The sequence below is a fragment of the Pollicipes pollicipes genome, unplaced genomic scaffold (genome assembly GCF_011947565.3).
Source record: "Pollicipes pollicipes isolate AB1234 unplaced genomic scaffold, Ppol_2.1 Scaffold_7262;HRSCAF=8765_pilon_pilon_pilon, whole genome shotgun sequence".
Classification (NCBI taxonomy): Eukaryota; Metazoa; Arthropoda; class Thecostraca; order Pollicipedomorpha; family Pollicipedidae; genus Pollicipes; species Pollicipes pollicipes.
The window spans coordinates 4,598,949-4,613,216 of NW_023597055.1; the positions used below are offsets into that span (position 1 = coordinate 4,598,949).

At 53.1% G+C, this 14,268-nt stretch overlaps 1 protein-coding gene across 1 annotated transcript; it reads right to left on the bottom strand.

The window, feature by feature from the left end:
• Positions 1 to 9,613: 9,613 nt before the first annotated feature.
• Positions 9,614 to 14,026, bottom strand: LOC119114130 (prostatic acid phosphatase-like). The gene is made up of 4 exons (XM_037238343.1): positions 13,993 to 14,026; positions 11,653 to 12,593; positions 10,270 to 10,494; positions 9,614 to 9,673 (listed from the first exon to the last, which is right to left on the bottom strand). Exons 1-4 carry the CDS (start codon positions 14,024 to 14,026, stop codon positions 9,614 to 9,616), a joined length of 1,260 nt encoding a protein of 419 aa, XP_037094238.1.
• Between the last annotated feature and the right edge of the window lie 242 nt (positions 14,027 to 14,268).

Here is a 14,268-nt window from a genome sequence, read left to right on the forward strand (position 1 = left end):
GACAATCCTGCCGACGCGCTCACCCGAGTTCCCCAGACCTGGCTGCGAGCAGAGCCTCGAGATGCGACTTCAGCCGCAGCAGCCGCCGCGCCAAAATGTTTCAGGGCACCCCGCAAGATACGACTTCGGTCTCCGCCACTATCGGGCCGGAAGAAGTCGCGGCGCCCCCAGCAGACTAAGAAGCCGCTCACAAACCCACGGCAAGCGACGTTCGTGCCTGGATTAAAAGCATACACGAACGTACGTGGCACCAGGGGATCCGCCGGTCTCTGTGGTACGCCAGACTGGACCTCGGCAGACACGTCGCACGCGCCGACGTGCGAGCCGTCGCCAGCCAGTGCGATGTGTGCCGTTCGATTGACCCGGCGCCGACTCGCCGGCGGTCCGGCTCACTCGGCGTCCCGACAGCATGGAGCCGACTCACGATCGACGTGACCCATTGCCACTGCCGCCTCTACCTCACGATCGTAGACTGCGGTCCGTCCCGGTGCAGCATTTGGAGCGCACTGCGACGGTCTGACGCGGCAGAAGTGACGGATTATCTGCATCGAGTGTTCCTAGAACGCGGCGCGCCGGCTGAGCTTGTGCTGGACAATACCACTGAATTCCGGAGCCGGCGAATGAATGCTTTCGCCGCGAAGTGGGGGGGGGGGGGGGGGGGGTCGGCTGCGGTCTCGCTCGGTGCACGAGGCCGGCGGCACGAAATCGTGGAGCGCCATCACGGAACTATAAAGGTGATGGTCGCCCGCCAAAGGTCTTCCGTCAGTGAAGCGGTGCATCGGTACAATGCGACTCCGCAGGACGGTGCTAACTCGCTGAGCGTGCCGATGGCGCAGGTATTACGCGCAGCCGGTGCCGACCTGCCGACCGGCCAGCGCGCTGCCGAGCCCGCACCGATGTGTCAGCCCGCACCGATGATGATGCAGGAACCCGTCTCATCGTCGTTTCGCGTCGGCGATGCGGTGCAGATGCGGCGCCAGGGGCCCGCCACGCGGTGTACCGATGTGTCGCGCCAGGGCGTAGTGACGCGGGTTGTGTCGGACCAGGTGGTTGAGGTCGACGGTACGCCCTGGCACGTGGGGTGTCTGCGACGCCGGAACCCGCAGAAAGGCTCAGACGGGAGCCGAATGCCCGGCGCGGGTGAGGAGTTTGGGGACGACGCAGGCACGCTGCCGATGACGAACATTGTGTCGAATCATGAGTCCACGGGGGGGGGGGGGGGGGCAGTTCAGATTCGCCTGCCGTGCCGTCATGCTCGTTGGTCGCGAACTCTGCTGAGCGTCCATCGCTATCGTGGAGCGTCGCGATGAAGTGTCGAGCTTCAGCACGAATTCTCAGTTATTGTGCTGCGGTGAGCATGAATTGGATGAGTGCGGTGTGCGCAAAGATGACTTGTTCGTGTCCTGCTACGGTGCGGTGCTACCACGGCCTGGGCCGGATCGTCCACAGGGAGATATGGGGTCACAGGAACCGCGGACGAGCGGTCGCGCTCGCCCTGCAATCAGTCGCATTGTACGGCTTCAGTGTCCCCACCGACCTCATTGACGATTACTAGCTTGTGTAGATTGGTAGAGTGACTTATTTCATCGCGTCTGACAGCACGCAATAACTTTTATATGTAACCTGTCCACGTCCTGATCAATATACCACGAAAGGATGCAGCATGCATTGCGGCGCATCCCAATGAAATTGCCAAACTTCGTCGCGAGCGACGAAATTGCGGATTTCTGAAAAGCCTAGAAATATAAAAGCTTCGTTGTTGGACAGTCTTTTTAAACGTCATCATCATTCGTCAAACGTCATCATCATTTAAACGTCATATAAAAATTCACCCTGGTGCTGGGCCGCTAAGTGAGGTCTGGTTACTGCAGCCATGGCTTCCGGCAATTTGGTCAAAAACTCATCCATTGGCAGAACAAGTTCAGTTTAAGTACAGCGTACTGTGCTCACCCATCGCCTAAATCTTATTTCATTGCTTGCTTTCATTCCTTGCTTGCACATTGATAGCTTTAATAAAAATGCTCGCACACCACCCTGAGCGCGAACAATTCGCACATTCCCGATCATGAAGGATTCCTCTTGAACATTTCTCACGACAGGACACAGAAGGTCCTGTTTAGTGACATCTCGCTAGCCAATATATCCAATGACCAGATTCGCATTCTAGTGATAACAGCTCTGCCAACTCTGCACACTCGCACTTTTAACTTGCTGAAGCCTATAATTCCGATTTCGAAATGTCACTAGCGACTTAAGCGCTGATTATGTCCTCTTTGACCCAATCTAATCAAAATCCGAGCGATGAGAGTGTGAGACAGAACTATCACGAGTTTTAATCATGCGTCCAATCGTCCTCTAGTTACCTATTTAATGGTCCCCTTCATTGCGGAGCTGAACTAGCGACCGTCTTCGTTTCGAAACGCCGTCCCTATGCCCACTGACATCTTCAGACACCCCATAATCTGCAGTTTGTCCTGGCTGAATGCCAGGCACGGATCAATAACCGGTTACCGACTGTCAGCATTTATCACAAGGCTTAAAGCGGATGCTGTACGTCAGGCAGCAGAGCTCGAGGCTCCTGAGGGACCGCAAATTTGAACCGCCGGCAAGCATGAACTCCGTCCGCAGCGGGCATCGCTGGTATAGCTTTGCTTTGGATGGTTATCTCGATACCCGGATGCGCGAGAACGTGTAGAGCCGCGCGGTGGTGCTAGGTTCGTAACGGGTGGGTGGTGGCTTCGATTCCCGGGACGGTGGCCGATTTGCGTTTGGGCTCACTTTCCACGCTTGCGTCGGATTTTCTGGAGCAGATCATAGGCATGTACGTAAAGTTATGAGATATTCACGCTACGCAAAGTTCAGCCATTATTAATTTCATTATGCGGTCAGCTACCGGTCATGATGAAAACCCACGCGGGTATTCGGCCTTTCCGTCACTAATGTCGGCTCTGGACATATGTTCCCTGTATTTAGACGGGGCCGAAGCCTAGCCGGTATCTAGTTGTCCGGTGGTGACGTGAACCACGTCGCCAAGGAGAGCCTACTTCGAAACAAAAGTAACCAGATTTCAACCACTTTGTTTCGGGTGGTTTGGGGTTCTTCGTTTTAGTTGCACGTGTCTCAAGGCGTAACTGAAACAGAGAACGCAGTTCTACCGATATTTCTATGATAGTGCATGCCACTTTTCTGCACCAATACAAGTCAACGGCATTGTGATTTCCGCCTGGCCCTCTAATTGTTGGCATGTGGCCGCTGTGGTGTTCTTCGTTTAGTTGCATGTGTCTCAAGGCGTAACTGAAACAGAGAACGCAGTTCTACCGATATTTATATGATAGTGCATGCCACTTTTCTGCACCAATACAAGTCAACGGCATTGTGATTTCCGCCTGGCCCTCCAATTGTTGGCATGTGGCCGCTGTGCCTCATCCCGCACCAAACTCCACCACTGATTGAGCCAAGGGCGGATTCCAGAGAGGGCGGTCAACTGGTCCATGACCCGCGTGGTACCTCGAAGTGGCCCATGGGATCCGAAGGGGCCCCATAGGTGACCGAACAAATGCAGTATTTTAACACAAATCACAGGAAAATTTCCTTGGATTTCCAGGCCACCGAGAACAGTTGCAAACGAAAATGAATGACCTACGAGAAAAGATAAAAAATCTTCAATAATGGAAAAAGTTGTTAATTGGAATTATAAGCCTTATCACGCCCTCCAGGGTCCTGTCCTGTTTCCGGGGACCTATATGCCTACTTGCGAGGTCATTTCGATCGTTAAGGAGCCTTCCACGTTAGACCTGACTGCTTTGCGTTTGCTCGGAGGGCCTTGCACTGTTTCTGTGCTCTTCCTGCTAGCGTGACGGGGCGCTCTTGTCAATCAGAGGTCTTCCACGGATTCCTTCCAGTCGCCAGAAATGCTCTGTGGGCTATGACAGAGGACCCCCATGTAAACTTGCCCGGGTATTCTCGGTGGCCTGGGGGCTCTTCACATTGGTTTCGGTTCACCTACCGACACACTTGCGTTATGCTCATGGGCCCTCTGCATTGGCCTAGGGCGCTTCCATTTTTATGTCGCTTGCCTAGGGCCCTACGCTCTTGTAGGGGGCTCATCTGTTAAAACTGCTTATGCACACTCTGTCGGTCGGGGCGCTCGAAACTGGGTCCAGGGTACTTTCCACTTGAATGGAGGGCCGTGCACACTTGTCGGGGCCTCATCTGTTAATTTGCTCCGGTACACTGGATTGCCTATGGGCCCGGCACATCGGGTATTTTAATGTAGGGACCTACGCTCTTGTCAAGGCTATCTGATAGCCTGCTCGGACACACTCGATCTTTCGGGGGTCCTCTACATTGGGTCTTGGGGAAGCACCTATTTGAATGGAGGCCCTACGCACTTGTCTGGGGTCCCCTCTGTTAACTTCCTCGGCCAAAGTGAATTGTCCGCGAGCCCTGCACATTGCGTCTTGGCGTTTGAATTTAGGGCCCTGCGCTGCTATCGGGACCATCTGATAACCTGCTCGGGTACTCTCCATCTTTCGGGGGCCCTCCGCACTGGGTTTTGGGCACTTGTTACTTCAATGGAGGGGCCTATGCCCTATGCTCTTGTTGCGGCTCCTTCTGATAGGCTGCTCGGGCACATTCTATTGTTAGGGGACCTTTGCGTCTCGTCTTGGGTACTTCCGATTTGAATGGAGGGCCCTGCGCCCTATCTGCTATCATGCTCTGACCCATTCGATCAGTGGGGGTCCCATGTCGTGGGTATTTCATATTTGAACGAAAGGCCCCACGCACCCGTCAGGGTCCCATTTGTCAACCTGCTTAGGCACCCTGCGTTGTTTGGGGGCCCTGCACATTGAGGAGTTTAAGGTACGGCCCTACCCTCTTATCGGGGGCCATCTGATAGTCTGCTCACATACATTCGATCTTTTTGGGGGCCCTCCACACTAGGTCTTGGGTACGTTTTATTTGAATGAGGGCCCTACGCTTTTGTCGGGGGCCCATCCGATAGTCTGCTCAGGCACATTCGATTGCTCGGGGGGGGGGGGGGAGACTCTACACCGGGTCATCCTTTTTTGAACGGTGGGTCTAGGCACTTGCCGGGGGCCTTCTCTGTTCGTCTCACTGTTCGGCCACACTGGATTGGTTGGGGACCCTGCACATTGGGTTTCGCTGTTTGAATTTAGGGCCCTGCGCTCTTATCAGGGTCCATCAGATAATCTGTTTGGGACACTCCATCTTTCGGGGGCCCTTTGCACTGGGCTTTCGGCACTACTTATTTGAATGTAAAGCCTTGCGTTCTTGTCGTGGCCCCTTCTGATAAGCCGCTCCCGTGCATCCGATTGTTGGGTGACCTCTACGTCGGGTCTTGGGTACTTGCTTTTTGAGTGGAGATCTTCACGGGGCCCTATCTGTTAACATTCTCGGGCACCCTCGATCATTGGGAGCCCTCTACATCGTGCCGCGGGTATTTCACATTTGAATGGAGGGCCTTACGCTGTCATCGGGTCTCCTCTGATAAGCTTCTGGGGTGCATTTCATCGTTCGGGGGGCCATCTGCATTGGGTCTTGAGTGCTTCTTATTTGAATGGAGGGCCCTACGCTCTTGTTAGAAGCCCTATCTGTGAAGACGCTCGGACGCACTTTATCTTTCGGGGGCCCTCTTTATTGGGTCTTGAGGACTTTCTATTTGAATGGAGGTCCCTGAGCTCTTCATGGGGACCCGATGTAAAAACCTGCTCGGGATCTGGCCACGCGCTCCTGTCGGCCCCCCCCCCCCCCAACTGTTACCTGCCCGGGCACACTCGATCGTTCCGAGGCTCTCCATGCTGTGTTTTGGTTACTTCTTAGTTGAATGGATGGTCCTATGTTCTTGACGGGCCTGCTGCTTTTCCCTATTCAGCTGCTGGAGCCGGTGGTGGATACAGACGGGGAGGGGAAGGTACGGGATCATGCCCCCCATGAACCATGCCGAGGGACCTATAAGCTCCCAAGAGGCCCATTACTGGCCAACGGGACACACTTTTCTAACAAAACGTTACATGCAGCTCAATTGGACGTCTTTGGGCCTACAGATGACCAAGAACGGTTACTAGCAAAAGTATAGACTTTATGAGCAGATAAAGTTAATTCTTTGCTGATTGAGAAGGCAATGCTTGGGAAAATTTTTGGGTTCATTCCGGCGTCCAGAGACACAGCGCTGTTGCCTGGACCCTTATGTCCACTTGCCGGGTCAGTCTGATCGTTAGGGAGCTTTCTACGTTGCCCTTGGTATCTTTGCACTTTCTCGTAGGGCCCAATGCCGCTGTTGGGACGCTATCTGCATTTATGCCTGAGCACTCTTGATCGATCAGGTTTTCCTCCACGGATTTCTCCCGTTTTCCCAAAACGCTCTGTACGCTTTTCCGGGGCGTCATACGCCAGGGTACACTCAGTTGCTCAGGGGCCCATCATATTAGTATCGGGTTCTTTCCACTTACTCGAGGGGCCTGAGTTCTAAAAGGGGTGAATGGTCCGTATCCCCCTGGATTTCAGCCGAGCGTGTATTGTCCAAAAAAGATCGCTGACGGTGGTATTGTCTGTTTTTATATTGGCATCTCGCAAATGTTCATTATATCTCAAACCAATAAGGCGCAAGGACTCCCCGACATCGACGATACCACTCCTCTGTTTTTTTCCTTCACAAAGTTTAGACTTCACACGCGCTCGGGTGGGGGTCAAATTGACCCTACCCCGAAAATTGTCTGAGATGATTTCCGAATGGTGCGGCGTAGCCACGCCAAATTTTGCATAGCTGTAGACAGCTAAATAGCGGATCGTCTGGCATCAAACATTTAGATGCACTATGTAAGGCCACGGACCTATGGCAGGTCAGAGTTAGGTCGTGGTTTCATGAAAGCAATTTTTTCGGGAATCGTTCAGTCTGATCCAACAACGGAGTGTTAAGCGAAGCCATATATCTCTGAAATACTTTCTTAGGATACAACACAATTCAATAAGCAAATTAAATTGAACTAGGATCAGGTGTGGAGGTTAGACCAATGTCAGAACGAACCTTTTTTATTACTCTAGGGCTTGCTGTATGAGGTAGTTTCTGGTGCTCTTTTCAAATTAATTGAAAACAAAACCATATTTTACACCTTCCATGGACTTCTTAAAAGTCACAATAAGTCACTGATTTAAAATGACCCAGGTTCAGACTTTGTTTTTAGCAGCATACTGCCTAGCAGCATACTGCCTAGTGTCATTATCCAACCGCAACACTTAAAGCAGTCTTGTACGATTTTGGTCGCAATGACTTTCGCAAGGTCATACAAGGCCACTGATCTCAAATGAGCATGTGACCTTTTGCTTAATACAGTTATCTAGGTTCCAGAGTCCCTTTGGAGACCAACCTGGAATTTGACCTTGTTTGATCTTATGTAATCCAGAGATCATGACCTAGAAACCACGAACTTCAACCTAAGTGAGTTCACGTACAGGTCAACACACCCTGTGACTTTGGCGTCTCTAGCTCTCTTAGTTCCTGGGGCCTCAGCGGATGAAATTACCCCCCCCCCCCCTCTCCCATCCGAGCGAAGGATATTAAACCGACCGCCTGGGCGCGCGTTAATTTCATAAACCCCGCTGTTTTTCGTGCAAACCCCTTGAACCCTAGGCTTGCATAAGTAGCAGTTATTGCCCCTCGGGCACTTAAGCTTCGAGATAGGATATTTCACCTTCGAATTATTTTAGCCTCTTGTTCGTCCAAGCTATGCGTACGCGCAGTTTCGATTTGCTAACGATATGTCTGATGTTCAAAAGCAAGTGCTCATCTGTGTAAGGTAGTGTTAAGAATCCGTCGGTTGACGGGGCGTGTTCCCGCTTCCTACCAGACATCCCCCCACGTGCTCTAGATGTTTTGACCTCTTCCAACATTCAACCTAAAGGTCGTGGAGAATATCCACTACTCAACAGCTAAGTCCATGTTTGTATGCTTCTTCCATCTTTTTCACTGCTTGATAAGTTGCTTAGAGCCATACGGAGCGTACTACGAATTACATTGTGTTTAGTGGAAGTCGGATGCGCAGATTTGCAGTGCAGAATCATACCAGAGTTGGTGTGCTTGATCACAGCTCCGTTTCTAACGTTGTACGGTTGTTCCTCTTTTATACCGTCACTAGTGTATCCAAATGCGGGCCCCCTTTCTGTATGCATAGGCGGATCCTGAGGGGAGGGGGGCACGTGTCCATGCCCCTCCCCCCACAACTCTTAGAGTATGTTTTGCTCCCCCCAAAAATATTCCCAGAACTAACCTCATAAAAGTTTCGTCTACTTACCGTCTGCTTCAACTTTGATGGTGCGCTATCAAACATCTCTTTCCGTTTCGGAAAAAATAATGAGGAAAAGTTGGCAGCGATTCGAATATCAAAACAAAACGCATGTTGACGCGGCTTAGTCATACTCGGCGCAAACATCGTGTTTGATAAGCACGTGGGTGATTGAATTGCTGAGCGTTAGCATTGTGCGAGGACCGTTCAGGACCCCGAAAAACCAGTTGCCCCCCCCCCCCCCCGAAAAAGCTTCAGGCTAGATCCACCCCCGTCTGTACGGCCCATTGTAAAGGCTGAATTGAGTAAATAAGTTGGCTTAACACTACCTGACGTAGATGAACACTTGATCTGGAAAATTCAACATATCCTTACAAAAATAAAACCGCGCTTACGCGCAGCTTAGAAGAAGGATTATTTAGCTAAGGAGCTAGAGAACTCTCTAGTTAAATATCTTATCTCGAAAGTGCCTGAGGTGCAGTAGGTGTCATATATGCATGCCAGGGTTTTAGGGCGTTTGCACGGGAAGAAACGTGGTTTACGAATTTAGGCGCAAACTGCGCGAAAAACATGGAAGGTACATGGTTTCGTTGGGAAGCCCATGCGTCCTACTCGTTTCATTTGTGATGAACACCTGCGAGGTGCCAAAAAAGAAACAGATAATAAAAAGAACCCTTCGGCGACCGGCGACCAACACCGGAAACGTGTGCTTTTCACATCGTGAAAAGGCTGGAGGACACGGGTTGGCAACCGATTCGGGTCTCGGTGGTCAGGTGTCGCAGTCGTCAGGCTTGTACTGAGACTTCCCTAATACATAACATGTGACATATTCCCAACCCTGATAAAAGCGTCTGCAGCCCCCTCCTGGTTAAGCTTCTTTCACTTTCACTTGTCATCTCTAAGGTCCTATATTTGTCACCCCCGCAGATAGACGTTGTGAAAGTGATGTACAAAATAACACCACATGGTGAAAGTGATTCCTTGCTTGAAGACCATTGAGAACCTTCTCAGTTTGGTTATGTCCAAACAAGTGTGCGTGGGCAGTCACTTAGTGCGTGGGTAGGCCTACAAAAGGCGAATCGTGATTGAAATCGTCCACGTCCTTAGATGCTGCAGTCGAAATGTGACACTGAGCTGGGTGTGGCGAAGAGCAGAGAGAAACTCACACATCAGTCGGTGCTTCCACATTTGCTGCGCGCCGACTGTTCGCGGGATGTTTACGGACACGCCTTTCGCGTCGTGACCGACCAAACAGCAGACACAACACTTCTCACCACGTCCATGAAGTTGCCGCACCTTCTCTATCACGCTCAGACCGTGTGCTCGTAGAGCAGGCTGCGAAGGAACAGGCTGGCATCCGTGCAAGACGTCTTGAGTCATATGTCGGTCGTATCACGAGAACCAAGGCAAGTTTGTGGCTCATAGAACACATCGTGTCCCGCAATTGACTCAGTCGAATAAATATCTCGAAATTATGCCCTGCATTCATGAGTCAGAATCAGAGCCCGCGTTCAGCTCTTGCGTCCTGTCCGGAGGTGGAATCAAAGTGGATATTTTGTGCTGTGAGTCTGAGTTGGAATTAGTTTTGTTGGTGCGAAATCGGCCACAAGTATGACATCATGCCAGTTATTTTACTGTCACGCCCTTCTAAAAAAAAACTTCGGTAACTTCTGCAAGGCTGGAACCTCTTTGTCAGTCACGTGCGCTGCCCGCAATCGCAGTCTGCATCCTCCGATAGTTGCAAGCCCAAACACAATGTCCACCGATAGTGCCCAAAAGTAGTACATGGCAACATGCTGATATAATGCTGTGGCGGGGATCACCAGCAGACAGCGGTCGATAGCACAGCAGCAGCGCCTAGTAATCCGAAAGCATACCGGCACGCGCGACAGACCGTCTCAATGATGTCACTGTTGCCGAACAAGATGTCACGCCTTCCTACGTCCCCTCCCGTTGCCAACGTGACCTTCGTCCTTGCATTCCCGGCAACATCGTCGGGCACCACGTTCTTGGTCAGGCGCACGAACTCGCTCCACGGACAGCTGACGTCGCAGCCAGGCAGCTGCAGCTGGTGCGGCTCCGTGGAGCTGTCGTTTCTGTAGAACAGCTGCACCAGCGGCCCCGCGTCCGGGTCCGAGTGCAGCTCTACCAACAGGCAGCTGGACAGCGGCGGCGCTAGGCCGTTGTAGACCTGCGGAGGCGGCGAACGGGTGATGATGGATGGGGGACCTAGGGCACGCGGAGACGCGAGGGCGGCGAGGACGATCGGGTGTTGGACGTGGTGCGATGGCACGAGCATGTTTGGTCTGTTACGATTTCAGCATGTTGCGCTTGTCGAACAAGTTCTGGCAAGCATTCCATAGACCTATGCCTTGCGCATGTTCGACATAGGCACCTAACCGACTAGCTGTGCATTTTGTCTTACTGTCATCATTTTAGCCAAGCAGATGAGGAGTGGTCCTCTGAAGACAATTTGGCACAGAGTGGAGGATTCACAGGCTCGCGGACATCTAAGAGGCCTTGAAGACGATCCGAGACTATCAAGGCTACGGAACCCCAAAACGACCGGGGAGTCACGGCCACATATAAAATGGACGTAGGGCGGCATGGTTGTCGAAAAAGAGGCTTCTGGGGTCGGCAGGAGCTACTAAAGATACCGAGAGTGTTCGCTGCACGGCTGAAGAACGGCTCGGGTACGAGGATTCCACCTCTCTGCAGAATCTAATGTAGCCTGGAGGCCTGACACGCGGCCCAAGCATTCTCGCAAAAAGGATGACAAAATTGCGATACGTGCATAACGCTCATAAGGCGGTCGGTGTCACCGAAACAAATCCGTCTGAATATGTGAAAGTTAAGACGCCCGTGGAAGACTCATAAATGTCAGGAATAAATGTCAAAGGAATAAGGAATAAATGTCAAAGCAAATGATGGTCCCAAGGTGATCCGGTCCGTGGGGTGGCTTAATCATCTCGTGAGGTTTGTCTCCAGGCCGGCGCAATCATTGCATGCTGCTGCTTTGATTGCATGGTTGCTGCTATGATTGTATGCTGCAATCATTATCACCAAGATTTCACTGCGAAGTTTTCAGGGTCTAATTTTATCCTTGATCCACGTCAGCTTTGGTTTGCACCTCTTTGAACTCTGTTCTCAATAGCGAGACATTAAGCGCCGTGCCAAATCATCTAAAACCTTCTCCAACTTGAAATCAAGGCTGGTGCTGAAAACCGTCCACAAAAGCCATGCCGTGCCCGTTCCTACCAGGGGCCCATATAGTTTTCTCGGCGGCTGCACGGGAGAGAGTGGGCACAGTACGTGACACGCAGCACGAAAACGCCACCAGCCAGCGTACCTGCAGCGTGGTGAGGACACAGGCGACGTTCACATTATGCGCCGAGTACATGAACATCCTCCGGCTGGGCGGCTGCAGCGTGCCATCCACTCGTGCCTGCATGTTCTCCAGCATCTCCTTCAGCAGCGGACCGCCGCCCAGACGGCGTAGCAACGGCGTGGCGCCGAACACGCCGAACTCGATGTCGTTCAGCGGCTTCATCAGGTCGGGGAAGGCGGGGGCGGTGGCGCCCGGCGGCGGCGCCAAGGCCCAGTCCGGCGTCGTCAGGTTGTGGTACGCCTCGATCCAAAGCGTGTCGTACAGGTAGCTGAGCTTCTCAAGGTCGGTGACGTCCTTGCCGCTGTGCTCGCCGAGGTAGGCAAACAGCGCGGCGTTCCGTGCGACCAACGCCGCCATCTCGGGCGACTCGAACACGCGTTCGCGCTCGCGCTGGTAGGCGGCGCACCATTCGTACGACTTCAGCTTGAGGTCGGTCTGCACGGGCCGCGTGTGCACGGGGATCGGCTGCCAGGCCAGCTGGGCGTCCCACACATCAGCGCCCTGCGGCGGGTACAGACCGGCCAGGTTGACCTGCGCCGACATTAGCGTGCGGTCCACGTCAGTCGACTCGACGCGCGTGTAGTTGAGATGGTAGGCCGCCGGCAGGAAGCCGTCGTACCGCCGCCGCAGGTAGCGGCCCAGCTCCAGCTGGTTCCGCTTCCCCTCATTCGTCAGCTGACCGTCGCCCTGCGGCCAGGCGCCCCGGTTCGGGTCGGTCGGATACGGGTTGATCGGCGTGCGGGCGCCGTGACGGTACAGCACGTGCACCAGCTGGAGGGTGGGTGGTGCCGCCCGCGCGCACCAGCAGCCGTCCAGCAGGGTCAGGAGCAGCGGAGCGCGTATCGTGCCGCCAGCGGTACGACTGACGCCGGCCACGCCCGGCGCGCCGCCTCCAGTGACGGCTGACGGGAGGGTGCCAGGGGCGCGCTCAGGGTCAGGAAGTGCGGACGAGGGCGAAACCACGGCAGATGGGCAGGGACGCGCTCAGGCGTTAGGATGCACAAACTGGGTCGGGATCATCGAGAAGGGGTAGGGGCACGCTCAGCGGTCGGGGCATGAACAGGGGCAGGATCATGGAGAAGGGGCCGGGGCACGCTCAGGGGTCATGGAGTATGGACCGTGGCGGGATCATGGAGAAGGAGCAGGGGCGCGCTCAGGGGTCAGGAAATATGAACAGGGGCGGGATCATGGGGAAGGGACAGAGGCACGCTCAGGGTGGAGGGGCAGAGGCGTGCCCAGCAGTCAGAGCGCAGACGCTGGAGTGTGCTCAGGAGTCAGGAAGCGGAGGCTGTGGCGTGGTCATGGATGAGGGAAAGGCTGGCGTATTCTCGGAGACTATCGAGATGACACAGAGGTGCGTCCAAAAATCACGCTCTGGGATCAGGATCGATGACAGCGGTGATCTCGGACCTTGGTGACTCAAGATTCAGACAATGGGATTGTCTCGGCAAAACACTCAATCGGCAGCAGCAGCAGCAGCAGGCGATTCTGCCGCGACCACATCCCTGGCGAAGTGCACAGACTAATGAAACAGTCTGATGGCCCAAAACAGAGCTAAATCAACTCAGAAATACCACCGAACAGCGCCAGGAGAGTGCTAGTGCAATCTATTTAAGAATACCTCCCAGACGTTGGATGATTGTGAAAACCCCAACCGTCTGGGCACCGGACTCGCTCTCCTCCTCCAATACTGCAGTGTTGAAGTGGTGTAAGAGGTGATCATAACACGAGCTCCAACTTCAACAACATGGAATGCATCGGTTGTATCAGACGATGACACGTCAGACTTGAGGTCAGTGGCCCCGCCAGTTTTCCTAAGGGGGATGGGGAGGGGGAGGAGCGAGCTTGGTGAGGACACATCGCACAAATTTCAACTGATTATTAGCAGCTACCGGCAGCAATTTTTAAACACAAAATCAGGGGCTAAGGGAGGAGGGGCGCCTCCTCCCCCTGGCTGCGCCTCTGCGCAGGAACCATGTCTGTGGTCAATGGCGTGTGTTCACCGGCCTTCCTTCGAGCGATTCATCAACTTCTCTCCGCATTTCCCTTGCCCTCAACTGAACTTCGAAAATGCCCATGTGCTTAATGGTAGGAATAGATTATATAAAAAAAATCAGAGCAAGAGCACAACAGTCAATGCAGAAATGCATGAAGTGAATTTCCAGACGCAGATAGCAGCAACGGCTCATTAACGGGAAGTTGAGTTTCATCTGTGGTCATGGATGGATCGTCCATTACACACCACCCTTAATGATAACTTACCATTCGTCCCTGTACAGTCCTTTAATCAAACAGTCAAACCTTTGTCACTAGCGATCACTTGTTTTAGACGCATCGTGTATGGCCCAGTTTTCTTTACCTTTCGGCCGACAATGTTTTGCAGAGGAAAGAGCATCGGCTTAGGTCTGTAATGAGGACCGGCTATTCAGCTGACGAAACGTCGCTGCCAGGCCGGGTAAACACAGGCAGATAGAATCGCTTTTGAACTAGGGTGAGAGTGAAAAATTCCATCGCAAAAAGACCACGCGGGAGTGAAAAAATCAATTAGAAAAGATGGAACTTAAGAGCTCGTGACTG

What these genes read in the sequence shown, in the direction of transcription:
- LOC119114130 (XM_037238343.1), bottom strand. Translation starts at nt 14,026, where the DNA reads ATGCGTCTAAAACAAGTGATCGCTAGTGACAAAG. An exon ending in AGTGATCGCTAGTGACAAAG is followed by an intron (nt 12,594 to 13,992) that starts GTTTGACTGTTT and finishes CCCTCCCGTCAG; the next exon opens with CCGTCACTGGAGGCGGCGCG. An exon ending in GTGTCCTCACCACGCTGCAG is followed by an intron (nt 10,495 to 11,652) that starts GTACGCTGGCTG and finishes CCGCCTCCGCAG; the next exon opens with GTCTACAACGGCCTAGCGCC.